Genomic DNA, 21138 nt, shown 5'->3' on the forward strand with positions numbered 1-21138 from the left:
GTTTTAATGTTGCTGCTGGTTTGCTGCTGTTAGCTTTTACCTATCTGACCTGTTTATTATTTAGTGGTGATATTCATTTTCGGGACAAATGCAGTCCGTACTCAAGAGTGAATCAAAACAATAGTTTAAGGGAAAGATAATAAACTACCAAATGTCAAAAGACAGTGGCATTCAACACTTGCAATGAGAGCTCTGTTTGTGTTTATATCATGTCTGCTCGGCATCTATTGAGACCAAAGGACTGGAGCCAAACTAAAGTTCAAAGTGGAACCAGTCTTCCCATTCTCCACCAATATTAATGTGGGAAACTGACAAACGATGCAAGAGAAACAGACAACAAGAGGAGACTAGGTAGGGAGTTTCCGTTGCTCTTCCCTGGGATGCGCATATGACTCATTCTTTTGGTTTTGTTAGTTAGACATGCTTACACGAGCGAGAATTCTTCCACTGAATGTGTGCCTATCCTGCCGGAAAGACTACATCACAGCTCACTACTCCCAGGGGACTGCGTTGCGACCCTCAGTCGACAATGTGGGCGTTCAAGTGGTACCTTGCGTCTGCTTTGCCAGCATCAACAGCTGCTCAGCTGTCACATATCTCCCGTGGATTCAACGGAGCTCAGACACTGGTTCTGCAACTGACTTTTGGAGGTACACTTGGACAGGGATGCACACAGGCGCTTCATTGAACATTAGCGCTTGTGGAGCACACACTGGCAAGAAAGATCTGTCCGGACAGTGACCTACATACCTAATTCACTTCTAGTTCATGGAAAGATTAATCTCATGATATGGGTCAACCATATACTTCAGGGAGCACTAAGACATGGTTTCCTGTATGGTCAAAGAAAGATTCATAGATGTAATGTTCACATGTAACGCCTTTGATGTCAATTTTTATTGAAAAAAAACAACAACTTTTATTTCAATTGGTGTTGGCAACATACCAATACGTTTTTTTTTTCTTGTCTTTATAAATGAATGTCTTAACTTTGACCACCATATCTTTTAATAAAAATAAACATTATTGAAGGTGACTAACAACAACTATGGTAATGTGTGCCTTATTTTAATCAAAATATATAAGGTCATATTTGTATACATCATGAAACGACGCTTGGAGAAATCATGAGAGAGAGGGGCAACAGAGCGACACCGACTCACAGTCTCCGTGAATGAACCGAACATTTAAAAAAAGCCCCATCTTCGACGTCTGTGAAAAAACATGATGGGTTTCTGTTCAACAGCTCATGCAAATCAACCTAAACATACATGAGGAGTGGATCTCTATTAGAATAAAAAAAATAATCTTCCAGAAGCAGATATGATCAAAATCATTTCAAAATCCTGAAAAATAAATCCAAATAAGAATCCATTGAACTGAAAATATAATACAAATAGAAAATAAAACATAAAAACATATCCACCCGAAAATAAATAAGAACAGCCATGCATGAAGCACGGCAGATACTATTTGGAAACTGGATGCAGCGTTTAGTGGATGTCGGTTGTGTGTATGACGTAGCTGTGAAGTTCTTATTCCTTGTTTCATGCTTCTCATACAATTCATATACATTCAGTTCTTAGACGTGTCCTCCATTAGTCCCAGTCAGAAGACCACGTCTTGTCCTTCTCTTTCATTCAGTCCTTATATCGTCAGTCCTTTCTTCTCCTCTCTTTGCCATTCGTTTCCTCGCCCTCAGTGATGTGCCATAACGGTATACATCTATATATATATTTCCCTTTCGTTGTTTGGTACATAAAGTGAAAACTTTCGGGTCGCCGTTTGGTTGAAGTCTCTTATTGGGTAAACAGGAAGGGGAGGAGCTTATGCAGGATCAGGAGAGTGATGAAGAGGAACGGGTCAGTGGTGGTAATGGCTCCAGAACCTGGCCAGACAAAGACAACCAGAGGGGGTAGAAAGGTCAGTGGAAATGTCTCTGTGCTACAAATCAAACCTGCACACAGAAACTGAGGAGAGATACAGTGTTAAGACAGTATCATGGATGCCTGGCTGTGGTGAATGGGAACAATGGGGGATCCTCCAGAATAAAGGAAGCCCACAGTAGCTCATGATATCTGTTAACTCCCTGCCAGGAGTAGAATTCTGTATTACCTGGGCCATATTTCACACAATTATGGCTGACAAAATGGCAGTTGTGGAAAATCTCAAGTCTACTTTCGTTCACGCTTCTGCTGCCATGTTGCAGATAAAGGTGAGATAGAGGTGGGAGTTTCATCCAAATTGCCAGGCTACCTTTTGAGTCCATGAAATGGCGGCATCTACTTATGCTGATGGTTTTGTACAGGAAAGGTAGGAGACATCCCGGGGAGAACCTGGCCATGAGGAAGAGTGGCCCTTGGATTCAGCTCCTAATCCCTGTCTGACACATTTAATTTCCTGTTTGGGCAGTAGAGCAACTGTTGGCTAAAAGCTGTTTCATTATGACACACGCACACTCTCTCATACGAGCACACATGCTCATGTACGCACACACACATGCATAAACGGACGCACGTGGTCACCGAGGAACAGACCCCTACAAACAAAAGGCAGGCCAGATTGATTTTTCAGATCATCACACACACACACAGAAACAAGCATAATGAGTCAATGTTTAACGAGGCTGGAGCTTCTGTGACACCTCTAGTGTGAAACAGCCGTCTGTTTTTCCATTCTCATGTTTTCAACCAGGCCACACCCCGCTACACATCCACACACCAACGCTTCCATCATCCCCCAGCCCAAAGACATGGTATAAAGACCACACGAACATCAACTCAAAGATATGAACTCTACTACACGCAAACAGGGCAATACAAGTGCTTAACAGTGCCTTACAAGACTCACCCGGAGCCAGGCCAGCTGTCTTAATCACAGACAGAACTGCAGTGTATTCAGGACAAAATGGAGGGAGTGAGAAAGCATTAGACCAAATGTCTTTTTCCATATTTCGCTGAACGTTGATTCGCTGATTGGCTCTAATCTTCGCATCAATTCCCCTTGTTTCTCCCCCATTCTACTTCTATTGTTTCAATCTCTCATGTCCTTCCATCCGCTCTCTGTTTATGTCTCTGGCACTGTACCTCTTTGTAAACTGTATCCCTTCTTTTGTGTCCCACCCCCCACTTATCTGACCCTCCTCACCAAGGATCCAAATGACAGGTGTTTATTTAAGGCTATCTGGAGACAGCCGGCTCTGACTGCTCCTGTCCCCTCGTGACGCACCCCACCTCAGCACCAACCAGACCCTTACAATCACCCCTTATGGCAGTTGCTGTCACAGACATCTTTAGAATGTCCAATCCAATCTAAATTTGTTGAAACATAATAATTTCCTGAGTAGAAATTGTGATAACATATAACCACCTTAGTATTAGAAAAGCACTTTGGGATTGAAATGTGGAAACAGAGCAGGATTATCAGTTGTGATATTGGTGGGGACCAGAGGACTGCCTCAGTTCACCTTTTGAAATGGCTTAGTCACGCAATAATCCACATCTGTTCAAAGTTCATACCTGGTGTCAATAGATATTCATTTAGCACTGGGAAAAGCCAGACTTTTCAGGTACCCTGCTTGAGAAACCAGAACTTCTTCTCACGCTCTAACATGTATACGAAATCTTTGGCACAGAACCCTTCTATTCTATGTTCAATTCTACTCTATTCTATAGAATATTCTACAACTTCATCAGACTCAAGGAAAAGTCATTCTTTTCTATCCACAACTACATTAAACCAATGGTTTCACCCTGTGTCATCTCTGGTGATCTTTATCAGACACTCTCCTACTCAGACAATTAATATAGGTGTTCATTGAAGACGGAATGCAGGTAAAGCTGTGTAAAAATACAAAGATCAAACAAAAGCCATGAAAATAACAACGTGAATAAACCCACACGAATCAGCTAAAACCTGAGAACTACTCCCAGGACCATTGTTGGCAGAATCACTCCGCACGTTAACACAGCAGTCACCAAACCAAACACCAAGGCATTACTCCATCCACACTAATCCCCCTGCTGGAAGCACTACATAAGTTTACACTTAAAATATGTTTACACTTATAAGAGCACACACTGCTCCAACTCCAAATTCGCACGACACTCTGTTGGGATCTGTCTTGTTTATCTTTGAACCATGTTTTAGTACCAGTGGAAATCTCTCTGTGGGAATGACATCGCTTTGCCTTGCGGTTCAGATGATTCTCTCCTGAGTTTTGAATCAATCAAGGCATACACTTACTCTCAGAATACAGTGTCTGTAAGATCATCTGTCTACTGTAGATAAATCAGTTAGCCAATATTTTACGTCTATGGAAATGTAGGTTTGTGAGAGTAACCTCGACCTTTAAAAATACAATGATTTCAATAGTCTATTTAACTGCAGACAGTCTGCTATACTTTATATAACCCACCACATTCAAATATTTGGAAACTGAAACCCGGGACATTGGGTTAAAAAGCCATCTGTGGTGTATGACGTGGGGGTGTTGAAATTTGGCAAATGAATAGGCCCAACACATTATTTGGAGATCACATTGCAGCTCATTGGGGGCAAAGTGATGCAGAAACAATACACCCTCATACAGTGTACAACACTAGCTATGACTCAGCTACATGCCCTATTCGCACAATAATTATTGTCATTAGTACACCAGCACTGTGAAGTGTACACTTGATTTCAACACTTGATTTCTCTCTCTCTCTCTCTCTCTCTCTCTCTCTCTCTCTCTCTCTCTCCCTCACACATTAGCAGACATTGACAATTTACCTAAAGCCGAACCCCTTGGATGAGAGGTACAATCTCATCGTTCCGTTAGACACGAGTGTTTCTGCCGAGTAGCTGCTATGCACTGTGTAGACCTGTAACTAATGACCATTAGGATGACATCACTATTCTCGAAGGTTACGGTTGGCATCTGCTAGACGGCTGAATAGGGGGATGATTAGGAATCGCATATGGGGGAGGACAAACAGAACGACTGAAAACACAGATGTGGATAAAGAAACAAAAAAAACGTTTTCAGAGCATGGAGTGTTCAATGGGGAGTGCAACACAACGTACTGCATATAGATACAGTCAAAAGAAAGACCAAAGACTATGTTGCAAAGAGAGACAGAGGAAAAAAGAGGGAACTATTGACCGAGCTTGGCTAACAAAGACACTGCATCCACACAGGTGGTTGACTTTGTTCTATTCGTTTAACTGGACTGAACATACAAAGAGGGAATATGTATGATGTTTTCTCTTGTTGGTGCCTACGTTTGTCCTCATGGATACACGGGTCACAAGTGAACGTCTTTTGTTAGGGGGAGGTTGAACTCCAACAGGCTTCTTCACCACATGGAACCAAAAAGCCTTGGAAGTTCAATAATACAAGCTGAGGGCGAGGCAAATAAGTACTCCTCCACCACTTCACCCTGCAGTGCGCCATAGTTTTGCAACTCTGACTGCTTGAGGTACCTACAATAAAGAGAACCGCTACAGAGTTCTACCATTATGGATTGCCAGCTACCATTGTTCCATATTGGTCATGTAGTGTCTTTCCTTACAGGTGAAAGTGACCACTTATTTAAGTGAGAACTCTCCACCTCTCTACCACTTTTCCCACTATCTCATGGTCTTGGATGAGCTATAGGCCGCAGCACAAAGGCCCAATAATAATAGAGTAATGTAAAGTCCCCATAACTGTCCAGCCGTCATCTGTCACAGAGATGACAACACCAGCTCAGTGCCTTCTTGCCAGGCAAACAATGGAAGTCAACAACGGAAGTCAATCAACACCACATTGGGAGAAGTGAAGTGCTTCCCACATAGTCTGACAGTTACCTAACACTTGTCATAATTGTCCTTAGAGCGGAGACTGACAACTGAAAAGCCACATCAGCCTGTTAATATTCACACACACACACACACACACACACACACACACACACACACACACACACACACACACACACACACACACACACACACACACACACACACACACACACACACACACACACACACACACACACACACACACACACACAGAGAGAGAGAGGATGTGATAGACTGGGTGTTTAATGAGGGATTGAGACAGCTGTCCAGCCAGAGACAAATACTCTTGCCAAGGGATATCAAGGTAATCTAGAGTAGCAAGCAGACCATTGCATTTTGGGTAGGTGTATTCAAGTGAGCTCTTGCATCATCACTGTCTGGCTGTCCTCATGCTCGATGCCATCGTCCGCACTCCATACCAAACAAGTTCACCTGGCAAGTCCTTTCGACGAAGTGCTGAGTGCACACAGTCACAGTTTTTAATATTATTGCATAGTCAACTGCTCCTATTGCTCTCTCTCTCTCACCTCACTTTCACTGTGAATAATACAGACAGAAACGTTATAGAACTAACTCCTACAGTCACATCCACAATGTGGAATATTTCCACTAACCAAATGTTCCTTTTAATCAAGCAGTCCATAATCAATATAGATAGTCAATACAATTCTAATTAGAATATCCCAGCGAATAAATTTGATTATTCATTAATTAAGGATCTCAGTAATAGCGGTTCACATTGTAATTGGCTTTCAGATTGGCCTACATACAGGTTGATATTCATGAAACAAGTGAGCCGAATTACTGAGATACTTTAAATGAATCTGAAATATTGTTTTACGTAAGGGACAACACTATTGTATAAATGCTTGGGAGGTGCCACAAACAAAGAAATGCTCTGAGATGAAAATCTTTCGAATAATATTCTGTTTCTAATGTTGGAAAATGCTGGGAGTAGAGCTTGTGATTCCATGGATGGTTGTATTCGCAGTTTAAAGTTTCAACAAGGTTCCATTTCACTGTTGTGTCGTAGTTTTCTGTTAGTGAATTGAGAACCAGGAGGAACATTCACAGCTGTGCAGTCGTCACACATTCCACTGTGAATTCATGATAGACAACCACCATCCCCAAAGTGTTAGCCACTGATCCTCCATGGTACCATCAATCCGGTTCCCTGTGAAGCACTGGAGAATGGTGCACTGCAAGTTGAACTGTTATCCCAGCAAGGCCACCAAACCCCCAGATGAAAAATGAACATTTGAGAGGCAATTTGAGACACCTGACAGTGTGCTGAGGGGCCAGCTTATCTGCCACATGCCCGTGGCATTTCCCCTTTAATATTAATTGTTTCTGCCACTCAGACAGATGACATTGCAGAAAAGTGACAGATGCACGCGTTTCTGAGAGGCGGGCCAGATGACATTTTTTCCCCCTCAACTGTTGTTATTGTGGTACGACAAGGGAGGGCCAATCTTTCAAATATGCCAGAGTGCTTTTTAACCTTCACAATCTGTTGACAAATATGTTGAGGGGTTCACTTAAAGAAATAAAACAGCCCAGAAAAAATTCTGTCTCCCACAGTCAATGTAAACGTGTCAGGGAGGCACTTTTACATGGATTGATTTACTGTATTTGATTTAGTCTGACCGAGATACATGACGAGAGACAGAGAAGCAAATACTGACCAGACAATTTGAAGGAATATATCAGCCTTGCGCTGCTATATATGAAAAATAATATGTATCAGATTCTCATAAGTCAACAGGTGAGTTTGCCTTGCTCTGTCCTGGACAATCATGTTTAGATAACAAGCCCAGAGGTCAGTCTGTAATACCTCTGATCCTCAGATGATGATGTTTTACCGATACTAAATCATTATTTAGAACTGGAGCATACAAGTATTACTGCTCAGTATGACGTATATACAAATGTTGGTCAGTCAATCCAATTGCCCTAACAATGGCTGCCTAACCTCGTTTTGTAATCTAAACAGAGCATTATTCTGCTCCAGAGTGGCATAGCGGTCGAAGTCACTGCATCTCAGTGCAAGAGGTGACACTACAGTCCCTGGTTTGCATCCAGGCTGAATCACATCTGGCCGTGATTGGGAGTCCCATAGGGTGGTGCACAATTGGCACAGCTTCGTCCAGGTTTGGCCGGGGTAGGCCATCTTTGTAAATAATAATTTGTTCTTAACTGACTTGCCTTGTTAAATAAAATCAAAAATAAATCAAAACCAAGTAAAAAGGCAGTAACTGCTCATTTGGTCGAAAAATATGCAATGTCATTTTTGCTACATTAAATACGTGGACAAGAATCCTGCCTCTATTGTATTGTGCTTTGGAGAAAATGGGGGTCATGTTAAAAGAGAGAGAGAGAGAGAGAGAGAGAGAGGGGGGGGGGGGAATCAGTGAACTGGCAACGGTATTGTTAGATTTTTCTTGCCAAATGGCCGCCTCTGTTTCGCTTCGCTAAGGACAGGGTTTGGCCGAGCACGCTGATCCACAATGCCAGTTCCTAGGAGAAGGCCATTTAACGTGCTCCAGGCTAGTCTCACGTCCACGGTACATGTCCAGGATGGCAGCATCCGTGTTCTGAACAGTCCAACATGAGGAGGACTAACAGCATGGTGCCGTTCTATTAGCTTGGTGTTTTCAGCATTATTACCCCTCGGTTGGCAGTTAGCTTCGTTCAGAAAGTAAGGGATTAGAATCACATAGAGAAGACCAAATGGATCCCTGGCCTCTGGATGAGAGAGTCTGCTAAATGACTAACATGTAGAAGAAGTAAATGTAGGCTTCCAAATGACCAATTTGCACAACTCTGTTGATTCCATTTTCAATGGAACTCAAGGCTCTGTAGATGGCATCGGTTTCAAGCATACATTTAGTTGTACATGGTGTTTTCATGATATTACTGAATAAGAAGTCGGGGACTAGTAGTGGAAGCAGAGGCGAAGCACTGCACTCGAGGACACAGGTAGAGTTGTGTAGCTGTTTCCTCTGGAGTCTTCTCCTCCAGTTATGGCCCCACCAGCTGTCCTCCTCTGCCCTGAGGACAAAGCCACAGCAAGGGGAGAACAGCCATCCCGACAAGCCACAGCACACGTCGAGCAGACACAACACTGAGTATGATAGACACAATAGGGAAGGAACAGAGAATGAAACTTCCCACAATGTCTCCTCCAAGGGCCTCTAAAGTATTTTGGAACATTTCCCATCAGGAGTTCCTTGAGGAGAGAGACAACCCCCGTGTAAAGAAGCCAGAATCCTGGCAACAGCCTATCATTAGAGGAGGGCCTCGCTCTACATTACCCCCTTAGTCACCCTGCAAACCACCAACGCACTGACAGCAATAGCCAGGAAAGAGGAGGAGAAGTCTGGAGACATGCTTCCAACCAGAGATATGAACATGGTCTCCCTGGCTGCTTTCACATCCCGTCTGTACACACACACAGACACAATCAAAACATACATCAGCACACAGTTACATGCTAACGCACATAAACATACAAGTGTGATCCCACGTACTGATAAGTGTGCATCCACCTTCCCTACCCCCAACCAGACATGTCTCCCACGCTGCACCACCACTGCATCAGCAGCTGTAAGTCTAATATGGCAGAACGGCGAATTAAACCCTCCTGCGGAGTCTGTGAAATTTAATTATTCAGGAGTATGCTTCATCGATCAATAGCGAGTCTGGCGTGTGAGATAGCCCCCTGCTCGCTCTCTCCATGGGCTGCTTTAAGGCGCTACCGCGTTATAGTGTGGAGATCATGAGGAGACCTCATCTCCATGGCCATTGTGAATCACATCTTCATAATTTATTTCTCTATATGGTGGACACTATAAAGGCAAGAACCTGTCACTCTCCTCTGCAGCTTCTATAGTGGAAAATCACAAGTATTCACCCCCCTTGGATTTCTCACATTTTGTTGCATTATGAAATGGGATTGAAATTAATTTAATTGGTATTTTTTTGGTAATTGATGTCAAAGTGAAATGAAAATTCCATATATTTTTTTTCAATGAATGAAAAATAAAACACTAAATATACGTTGATTAGATAAGTATTCACCCCTGAGTCAATACATGTCAGAATCACCTTTGGCAGCGATTACATCTGTGTGTCTTTCTGGGTAAGCCTCTAAGAGCTTTCCACATCTGGATTTTATTTATCTTTGAACTTTATATGGTGATCGGCATCTAAACTTTAATAGTGTTACCACGACTACCGAAGAAACAGTTAGTCTTTCAATCACCCACGTGGGTATAATCAATGAGGAGAAGGCACGTGGGTACCTGCTTCTATAAACAAATGAGGAGATGGGAGAGGCAGAACTTTCAGCACGATCTGCGTCGGAAATAGAAATAAGTTATATTTTAGCCCTTGGCATCGCAGACGCTTGTTGGCGCGCGTGAGCAGTGTGGGTGCAATAATTGAATAACATGGATTTCTAAATTTATTGTGCGACGCTCGCGCACGTGACGTGTCCGGTCTGGTCAGCATGTAAGAATTCAGACCATTGTACTCAGTACTTTTTTGAAGCACCTTTGGCAGAGATTATAGCATTGAGTCCAGGCTCAAAGTCCAGGCTCTGGCTGGGCCACTCAAGGACATTCAGAGACTTGTCCCAAAGCCACTCCTGCGTTGTCTTGGCTGTTGTCCTGTTGGAAGGTGAACCTTTGCCCCAGTCTGAGATCCTGAGCACTCTGGAGCAGGTTTTCATCAATGATCTCTCTGTGCTTTGCTCCGTTCATCTTTGCTTCGATCCTGACTAGTCTCCCAGTCCCTGCCGCTGAAGAACATCGCCACAGCATGGTGCTGCCACCACCATGCTTCACCGAAGGGATGGTGCCAGGTTTCCTCCAGACGTGATGCTGTACCCTTCCCCAGATCTGTGCCACTACACAATCCTGTCTCTTAGCTCTACGGACAATTCCTTCGACCTCATGACTTGGTTTTTGCTCTAACAAGCAGTGTCAACTGTGGGACCTTATAGACAGGTGTGTGCCTTTCCAAATCATGTCCAATCAATTGAATTTACCACAGGTGGACTCCAATGTTGTAGAAACATTTCAAGGATAATCAATGGAAACAGGATGGACCTGAGCTCAATTTCGAGTCTCATAGCAAAGGGTCTGAATACTAATGTAAATAAGGTATTTCTGTTTTTCGTATTTAATAAATTAGCAAACATTTCTAAAAACCGGTTTTCACTTTGTCATTATGGGGTATTGTTTGCAGAATGATGGGGATTTATTTTTCTGTTAATAATTTTATAATAAGTCTGTAACGTAACAAAATGTGGAAAAAGTCAAGGGGTCTGAATACTTTCTGAAGGCACCGTATATACTGCATTACCAAAAGTATGTGGACACCTGCTCTTTGAACATCTCATTCCAAAATGATGGGCATTAATATGGAGTTGGTCCACTCTTTGCTGCTAGAACAGCCTCCACTCTTCTGGGAAGGCTTTCCACTAGAAGTTGGAACATTGCTATAGGGACTTGCTTCCATTCAGCCACAAGAGCATTAGTGATGTCGGGCACTGATGTTGGGTGATTAGGCCTGGCTCGCAGTCGGCCTTCCAATTCTTCCCAAAGGTGTTCGATGGGGTTGAGGTCAGGGCTCTGTGCAGGCCAGTCAATTTTTTCCACACCGATCTCGACAAGCCATTTCTGTATGGACCTCATTTTGTGCACAGGGGCATTATCATGCTGAAACAGGAAAGGACCTTCCCCAAACTGTTGCCACAAGGTTGGAAGCACAGAACCGTCTAGAATGTCATTGTATGCTGTAGCGTTAAGGTTTCCCTTCACGGGCCTACCGAGTAGCGCAGCGGTCTAAGGCAATGCATCGCAGTGCTAGAGGCATCACTACAGATCCAGGTTTGATCCTGGGCTGTGTCGCAGCCGGCCACCAACGGAGACCCATGAGGTGGCACACAATTGGTCCAGCGTTAGGGGAGGGTTTGGCCGGCTGGGAAGTTCTTGTCCCATCGCACTCTAGGGACTCCTTGTGGCGTCCGGGCGCATGTATGATGACTTCGGTCAACAGCTGTACAGTGTTTCCTCCAACACATTTGTGTGGCTGGCTTCCGGGTTAAGCGGGCAGTGTGTGAAGAAGCATTGCGGCTTGGTTGGGTTGTGTTTCGGAGGATGCACGGCTCTCGACCTTCGCCTCTTCCTAGTCCATACGAGAGTTGCAGCGATGGTACATGACTGTAACTACTACAAATTGGATATCACAAAATTGGGGAGAAAAAGGGGTAAAAAGTACCAAACATTTCTCTTCACTGGAACTAAGGGGCCTGAAAAACAGCCCCAGACAATTGAAAAACAGCCCCAGACAATTATTCGTCCTCTACCAAACTTTACAGGTGGCACTATGTATTCGGGCAGGTAGCGTTCTCCTGGCATCCGTCAAATCCAGATTCGTCTGTCGGACTGCCAGATGGTGAAGCGTGAATCATCACTCCAGAGAACACATTTCCACTATTGCAGAGTCCAATGGCGGCGAGATTTACACCACTCCAGCCAACGATTAGCATTGCACATGGTGATCTTAGGCTTGTGTGCGGCTGCTCGGCCATGGAAAACCATTTCATTAACCTCCCCTGGCAAATAATTATTGTGTTGATGTTGCTTCCAGAGGCAGTTTGGAACTCGATAGTGAGTGTTGCAACTGAAGACAGATGATTTTTACACGCTACTCGCTTCAGCACTCGGTGGTCCTATTCTGTGAGCTTGTGTGACCTACCACTTCACGGCTGAGCCGTTTCTGCTCCTAGACATTTCCACTTCACAATAACAGCACTTAAAGTTGACAGGGGAAGCTCTAGCAGTGCAGAAATTTGATGAACTAACTCGTTGAACAGGTGGCATCCTATGAAGGTACCACGTTGAAAGTCACTAAGCTCTTCAGTAAGGCCATACTTTTGTATAGATAGTGTGTATATACATTTGAAGTCGTAAGTTTACATACACTTAGGTTGGAGTCATTAAAACAAATTTTTCAACCACTCCACAAATTTCTTAACAAACTATAGTTTTGGCAAGTCGGTTAGGACGTCTACTTTGTGCATGACACAAGTAATATTTCCAACAATTGTCTACAGACAGATTATTTCACTTTTAATTCACTGTATCACAATTCCAGTGGGTCATAATTGTGCATACACTAAGTTGACTGTGCCTTTAAACAGCTTGGAGAATTCCAGAAAATTATGTCATGGCTTTAGAAGCTTCTGATAGGCTAATTGACATCATTTGAGTCAATTGGAGGTGTACCTGTGGATGTATTTCAAGTCATACCTTCAAACTCAGTGCCTCTTTGCTTAACATCATGGGAAAATAAAAAGAAATCCGCCAAGACCTCAGAAAAAAATTGTAGACCTCCACGAGTCTGGTTCATCCTTGGGAGCAATTTCCAAACGCCTGAAGGTACCACGTTCATCTGTACAAACAATAGTACGTAAGTATAAACACCATGGGATCACGCAGCCGTCATACCGCTCAGGGAGGAGACGCGTTCTGTCTCCTAGAGATGAATGTACTTTGGTGCAAAAAGTGCAAATCAATACCAGAACAACAGCAAAGGACCTTCTGAAGATGCTGAAGGAAACAGGTACAAAGTATCTATATCCACAGTAAAACAAGTCCTATATTGACATAACCTGAAAGGCCGCTCAGCAAGGAAGAAGCCACTGCTCCAAAACCGCCATAAGAAAGCCAGACTACGGTTTGCAACTGCACATGGGGACAAAAATCATACTTTTTGGAGAAATGTACTTTGGTCTGATGAAACAAAAATAGAACTGTTTGGCCATAATGACCGTCGTTATGTTTGGAGGAAAAAGGGGGAGGCTTGCAAGCCAAAGAACACCATCCCAACCGTGAAGCACAGGGGTGGCAGCATCATGTTGTGGGGATGCTTTGCTGCAGAAGGGACTGGTGCACTTCACAAAATAGATGGCACAATGAGGAAGGGAAATTATTTGGATATATTGAAGCAAGATCTCAAGACATCAGTCAGGAAGTTAAAGCTTGGTCGCAAATAGGTCTTCCAAATGGACAATGACCCCAAGCATACTTCCAAAGTTGTGGCAAAATGGCTTAAGTATAACATAGTCAAGGTATTGGAGTGGCCATCACAAAGCCCTGACCTCAATCCTATAGAAAATTTGTGGGCAGAACTGAAAAAGCCTGTCCGAGCAAGGAGGCCTACAAACCTGATTCAGTTAAACCAGCTCTGTCAGGAGGAATGGGCCAAAATTCACCAAACCTATTGTGGGAAGCTTGTGGAATGCTACCCAAAACGTTTGACCCAAGTTAAACAATTGAAAGGCAATGCCAATCAAATACTAATTGAGTGTATGTAAACGTCTGACCCACTGGGAATGTGATGGAGGAAATAAAAGCTGAAATAAATCATTCTCTCTACTATTATTCTGACATTTCACATTCTTAAAATAAAGTGGTGATCCAAACTGACCGAAGACAGGAAATTTCCTTGGATTAAATGTCAGGAATTGTGAAGAACTGAGTTTAAATTTATTTGCCTAAGGTGTATGTAAACTTCCGACTTCAACTGTATACAGTACTAGTCAAAAGTTTGGACACACCTACTCATTGTGTGCAAAGCTGTCATCAAGGCAAAGAGTGGCTACTTTAAAGAATTTAAAATCTAAAATATACTTTGATTTGTTGATCATGTATATATACAAAAGTATGTGGAAACCCCTTCAAATGAGTGGATTCACTATTTCAGCCACACTCTTTTCTATTTCTATTTCTATTCACTCTGTCATTTAGGACATTATTGTCGAGTAACTACAATGTTGCTGATCGATCTTCAGTTTCCTCCCTTCACAGCCAGTGAACTCTGTAGCTGTTTTGAAATCACTATTGGCCTCATGATGAGATCCCGGAGGAGTTTCCATATTGTCCTACAGCTCAGTTAAGAAAGACCTCTGTGTCTTTGTTGTGTCTGAGTGGTTTAATATGTCACCCACAGCATCATTCTTAACTTGACCATGTCTAAAGAGATATTCAATGTCTAATTTGTTAATGTTACCCATCTACCAATCACTGCCCTTCTTTACGAGGCTTTTGAAAAGCTCACTGGTCTTTGTAGTTGAATCTGTGCTTGAAATTCAACACTTGACTGAGGAGCCTTATACATGGTGTATGTGGGGGACAGAGGAAGGGTTGGCCATTAAAACATGATGTCAACCCGTATTACTTCATACAGAGTGAGATATGTAACTTATTATGTGATTTTCTAAGCTACCTTTTACTCCTGAACTAATTTAGGCTTGCCTAAACAAAAAGGGGAATACTTGTGCAACAACTATATTTTAGTTATTTAATTTGTAGGCCTATTAATTTGTTAACATTCTTTTCACTTTGACATAATGGAGAATTTTGTGTAGATCAATGACAATGACATTTCAATCCCACTACGCCACGCAAGAAAATGTGAAAAAAATCCAAGGGGATGAATATTTATGATACCTACTGCATATACATACACACCTTCCCTCACTCTCCATAGTCTGACTATGACCTCTGACAAAATCAAACGTCTCAACTGGTGACAAGATAGGTAGATATGTCCCAGCATGGATAAATTCATTTTTTTATTAAGGTATGATGAAAGAAAGAATACCTCCCCGTAAGAAACCCTGCCCTGTGAAGCAATATAATTACATGTAACAGGTTGTGTTCTCTACACAAGCGTCATCAAATATATTATATGTAAATAACATTACATTATTCAATGACAATAAAAATGTCAGTGTAATTTATTATTCACTCAAAGAGGGTAAATCACCGATCTGAATTACATGCTCCTGATGGTCTGACAGGAGATGGAGGAGCAACACACTAACTCCCCATCTTCTACCCTTGTATCACTAGGTGTCACTGTTGCACTTTAACTTACCAGCTCCGTGCTGCTGTCGGAGGATGGCCGCATTGCCGGGCCTTGGCGAAGCAGAGGACTTTGCTGCAGAGGCGGTGGTCATCGTGCTGGCGGGGAGGGGGCCATTTCCCGCCGGAGGAGGCACACGAGGCTTTCCCTGACCCGGCTCAGAGGTAGCCCGCCCCCCGGCCACCGCGTCCTTGCTGTTCCTCAGTGGCCATCTATTCTGAATGTGGGACACGGCCTCCTCGGCCACCATGCCATCACGCGGAATCACCCGGAGGGTGGCTTGAACCTTGTATTCCTGAGTCTCGTCGGAGTACAAGTCGGAAACTCGGCACTCGTACACCCCCTCGTCCTCCTTTCTCACCTTGGAGAGACTAAGCCTGTGAGATATGGCGCTGCCCTGTACCCTCACAGTCTACAAAGAGAAACAGAGAAAGGGAGAAATTGCTACATGCACAATATAACCTGTTGGTTTCGACAATAAATATGTCTATATCAAAGGAGACTATGTCGGCCACCCATTAGACTACTGCCACATATGTAGCACGTGATGAGGGTTTATGGGTTTGATAGCCTAAATCCTAAAGGCCTATAATCCCCAAAAAAATCCTAATCGTGTGGACGCAGTCTCAATAGAGAAATAACTTGCCGCTCCGCAGGAAAATGCAATAATGTCGCAGTTTAGTGGTGGGCCTAAACATGGCAGATTTAATGCTGCCTGTTGTGTGGCAAGTCTCTGGATACATTTCAAAACAAGATTAGGCTATATTTATATTATAAAGGCGACATGATAATGGTGAGCCAGCCAGGTTTGAGCGAACTGTACAAAATGGAGTCGTAAGTCTAGAAAAAACGATGCTTGGAAAAATGCCCACTTGCAACAGAGGCGAGGACAGTTACCACCATAGCTTGTGCTAAAATATTGTCCATCGACCTCCATAGCACCACTTGGCTATATGATGTGACTAGCCCTATGATCTTGAACAACGTTTATAAACATGTTATTACTCAAATGCATTATGGGACTTAACTGTGCAGCCATATACAACATTTGAAGAAATCAGATAGATATCTACACTATGATAAAGTTTTAGCGTGAATGCTTCAGCTGGATATGAGGAAACACAAACACTTACGCTTATTTTTGTGGCATCCTTTTGAGTGACCTGAAACCAGAAATTTGTCGAAGTGTTATGGTCAGCCAGAGACACAAGACTGCATAATACTCTCGTTAATAGTAATTACACTTTAGGATATGAGCTTCGACACAATTGGAATTCCATGTGCAATTTTGAATAGCTTTCGACATTGCACAATTGTTTCTACAGCTGCGCGCATTGGAATCAGCGCCATGGACAGCAACAGTTGCGTTGTTCCCAAACCTGCCCGAAACAGCGTGCATTGACATCAACACCATGGACAGCAACAGCTGTATTAACTCTCGAGCTGTCATAAATGATCGTTTGTGTTTTCCAGTGCATGTTTATTGTGCTACCAATAACAGAGCAGAAACTACAGATGGGGTTGTTCTGTGTCCCTGAGTCGATTGAAACAAAGGCACAGGTTGCGTAATCATGTCACAGTTATCCAACAGCATTATGGAATATTCCAACGTGGGCATTTCCGCTGCATGCATGAGAACTCTCCCTGAACTAATTTTAAAATCAAACAAGTGCCATTTGTATCATTAGGTGTGACGCACCCCCTCCCGCTCACCCCAATATACACACCCCCTACTTTAATATAAATGACCACACAGTGTTTATAATCTCCAGTATATCCTTTCACATGCTTTTAGTCGGCAAACATGTTGTAATCGAGTCCATCAAATAAATAGTGACATATGTCTTACATATGGCGATGCCATCATGAAAGGCCAGATTGCGCACAGCCGTAGCCGTAAGTGTCAATCACTTTTGGTGCAACTTCGAACATTTAAACAGAGCCCCTCGCAGTAGTTGCCCGGGAGCAGCCCAACCTGCCCTCCCCGTCATGGGGACAGCATTACCTTGGCTCTGTTCGCCGGAGCGCTTATTTGCAGTTCGTGTGCAAGTTCTTTAGGTGTTGTCTCCTTTAGGTACCACCACTGGATCTCAAGCGAGAAGGGCGATGATCCGATGGCCCGAAAGGCGCACGGCATCTCAACGTCTTCTCCCTCACTGACACTCACATCTTTGGGCACTTCAGTAAACGTAGCTAACATTGAGAAAAGAGAAGGTTTAGAGTAGATTACTATGTTGGAATAACACATTTACAAAGGTATGAGATTACGTAGCCTCATGACAGACAACTGACATGCGCTTTAGTGAGATCCGTTTCCACATTTTCTTTATTTCGCAATACAATCATGTTCAGGTTGCCATTCAATTTAAATATCAGTTTATAATAGTTTAAGACTTAAAATAAAATTGACAATGAAGCAATGACGCAAAGGTAGCCTACACAACTAGGCGTATTGGCTTCATGTGACCTGCGTACTGTGAACGGTGAATTGAAATGACCATGGCGTTTGATATAACCTGTAACGGAATACATACAAGTATTTGGTCACTATGAGAATACTAATTATTGTTGCCTTACGTGTTTTGAGAGACCATGTTCATCTTGCATTAGGCTTAGCATAAGTGAGGAAATGTGGACATTATGCAAAACTGCTGAAGCGCAGTCTTGACGTGTGTGCGTCTAATACTTGAATCCTATCAATCTATTCTCTCACCCATGTATCATTTAATCGACAACGTAATTCGTTTTTTCTTATAACGACCAAGTCACTGCAGCATAATAATGCGCTCGACTTCAAATAATGACCCGGTCCGGTCCATATCACAACAGCTTGAAATCCCAAATCTAACGACATGGGCTGTTCGATTGACAGCAATTGTGTTCACCATCAAAAGCACGGCATGCCACGACTAACAAAGTTGACTTACCATTTACACAGAATAACAAGGGTGCATTAAGAATTAAATAATAAAGGACGCCGTTGAGTCCCCGTTTTTCCATCTCATAGATATCCTAGGGTAGTTAGATTAGAGAGCGCGTAAAGACGGTCATTTGACCATAAATGTATCTTTATAACATCAACATTTCAATTTCCATGATGGGCAAGCGTTGGTCTCTGATCTGTTTGGTAATTCGTTAGCTTTCCCAAATATTCAAGATATTTCACAAGATCCAAATAACGTACTCCAATATGTTTTCCTGCCAGCCAGGCGAAAAACGTACAATCCAAAGGTGCGAACCAGAATACCCTCTCTTGATAAGTGAGAATGTTCTGCAGCTGCTCTATATTCTGTTATTATCCCTTTATAACTGTGATTTCTTATTTCCTAATGTGCTTCAGGTCGAAACCAAACTTCTTCTCGGCTGAAAGAAACCTGCTCATTCTGCTTTCCACATGAAGGGAAGGTTTCCCGGGCACTTCTCCAAGACCCATTACATAACCATCCTTGTGTCCGCTCCCATAAAGAGGACCTGCCGAGGACGAGAGTCCCGTGTTTTGTACTAAGACCTGGAGGATCAGTAGATAGTTCCCAGTTTCGCGAGCGGATCCGTCTGCTTTGTGTGCGAGTGCATATCAGTGAGGAGGCGCTTTAGCATTTCCAAACCCACTAACTTAGTGTGGCATGCGCGCGACGCCACCGATAGCCTGACGCGCGTTGAAACCTAATCAACCCTTCCCTCAAATCAACGAACGACACAACCTATGAGGACAATTCTCACAACCTGACGTCCAAACGAAATGCCAGCCCTTAAAACATATAGAATCAAGATGATTCATGCTGTTTTCTCTCCAAACTCAACAAGCCACTCTAAAATTAGCAGGAGCCGAGATGTGTATTTATTTAATGTGAAAAATAGGCCTACAGAAAAACTGCAGCGCTTTATACTTTTGTTGTTGCAGTATTGGTCAGCTGTCGCACAGCCTCTGGTATTATAACCACCGGGATAATCCGTATTCCCTCAAACAGACAATGTGGTAATTCGGATTAAAATCAATCTCACTATGATATTGAACCATTCAACACAGTCGTGCTCCTATTTAATCATGTTGTGCTATTTGCTTTGAAAATAAATAGGGAACTATGTCAATGTCACCCAATACATGTCATAACGGTTTATGGTTTGATGATTGTGATGATTGGTGTGACCAGCCTGCTGTGACACACACACACACACACACACACACACACACACACACACACACACACACACACACACACACACACACACACACACACACACACACACACACACACACACACACACACACACACACACACACACACACACACACACACACACACACACACACACACAGACCTTTAAGAATGTGTGCCACCAAGCGGTCCATACTCGGTGCCACCATTATTGCTTTAATCTAGGGTCTTTCTGAGATGCCTGGATGGTGCAGCAGACTGATCCCCTGGCTGAATCCTAAAACGGCTCTCCCAGCTGCCTAGCTGCCAATAATGCATTGCTTGTTCACTGAATTCTTCCCATTAGCACTTCACCCAAAGCTAGTATAGAGTGCTAGAGTCAGAGAGAATTGGGTGAAGAGGACATGAGAGCTAGAGAAAGGGTTTGCTGTGGGAAATGATGACTCTATTTTATAAGGCTGTGGGCGATGTTTCCACTAGTTTTAACAGTAGCGCTCAATTCATTTTGAATAAAGAGTCAAAAGTCCAAGGTTATGCTGGAAGGTTAATTTCAGTTCTGATGGCCTCATTGTTTCAATGGGCAGCATTGTTGCTGTGACTTGAGAATGTGTTAGTGTCAGGAGACTGACATTCTCTTTCCTTAACCAAAACCTCTTTACATGCACTTAGGGGCTCATAATATAATTTACAGCAGGCCTTGCACACACACTTGTACTTGCACACACATACTGTAGGTCATGGGTATTCAACTCTTACCCTATGAGGTTCGGAACATTTTGGTTTTCTGTTCTACCTGATAATTAATTGCACCCACCTGGTGTGCCAGGTCTAAATCAGTCCCTGATTAGAACAATCAAAATAAGCAGTGGACCTGGCTTCGGGGTCCAGAGTTGAGTTTGAAGGCTCTAGGCCACACTGTGGTTTGTGAGCGTGCTCAAACTGTAAAATGCCCCATGCTCAAACTATACAGTAAAAACATGTACTAGATGAACCAGGAAAAATATTTATATTTGAAAGCACATGAATGCTAATATGTTTATCCAATCAAGGGGGATTGTCAAACTGTGCTATTGATTACCTCATTGTAAAACGTCTTTACATGGAACAGCAAGTCCCTGGTCTTATTTGACAGTAGAGAAATATCAATAGATGAGTGGCCTTAGCTGAATAACAAAGGGCAGCTTGAGTCGAGCCACTGATTCCCCAAGATGGATCA

The 21138-nt window shown here is 43.0% G+C and overlaps 1 protein-coding gene across 2 annotated transcripts; it reads right to left on the reverse strand.

Annotated features, from left to right (window-relative positions):
• Positions 1 to 867: 867 nt before the first annotated feature.
• Positions 868 to 19511, reverse strand: vstm2b (V-set and transmembrane domain containing 2B). Of its 2 annotated transcripts, none has more exons than XM_055899227.1 (5): positions 18950 to 19511; positions 17771 to 17958; positions 16899 to 16928; positions 15778 to 16177; positions 868 to 1888 (listed from the first exon to the last, which is right to left on the reverse strand). In XM_055899227.1, exons 2-5 carry the CDS (start codon positions 17900 to 17902, stop codon positions 1800 to 1802), a joined length of 651 nt encoding a protein of 216 aa, XP_055755202.1. In that variant the 5' UTR covers positions 17903 to 17958; positions 18950 to 19511; the 3' UTR covers positions 868 to 1799. The 2 variants fall into 2 exon arrangements, with proteins under 2 accessions (XP_055755202.1, XP_055755201.1); XM_055899226.1 differs by having other exon boundaries at positions 18693 to 19504.
• Positions 19512 to 21138: the final 1627 nt, after the last annotated feature.

This window comes from Salvelinus fontinalis, chromosome 35 (genome assembly GCF_029448725.1).
Source record: "Salvelinus fontinalis isolate EN_2023a chromosome 35, ASM2944872v1, whole genome shotgun sequence".
Classification (NCBI taxonomy): domain Eukaryota; kingdom Metazoa; phylum Chordata; class Actinopteri; order Salmoniformes; family Salmonidae; genus Salvelinus; species Salvelinus fontinalis.

Bases quoted from the DNA above. Each gene is read 5' to 3' on its own strand.
- vstm2b (XM_055899226.1), bottom strand. From the start codon at position 18,765: ATGGAAAAACGGGGACTCAACGGCGTCCTTTATTATTTAATTCTTAAT. The intron at 16,178-16,898 runs GTAAGTGTTTGT...TTCTCTTTGTAG, and splicing joins AGGATGCCACAAAAATAAGC to ACTGTGAGGGTACAGGGCAG. The intron at 1,889-15,777 runs GTAAGTTAAAGT...TTGTCTGGCCAG, and splicing joins CCGACAGCAGCACGGAGCTG to GTTCTGGAGCCATTACCACC.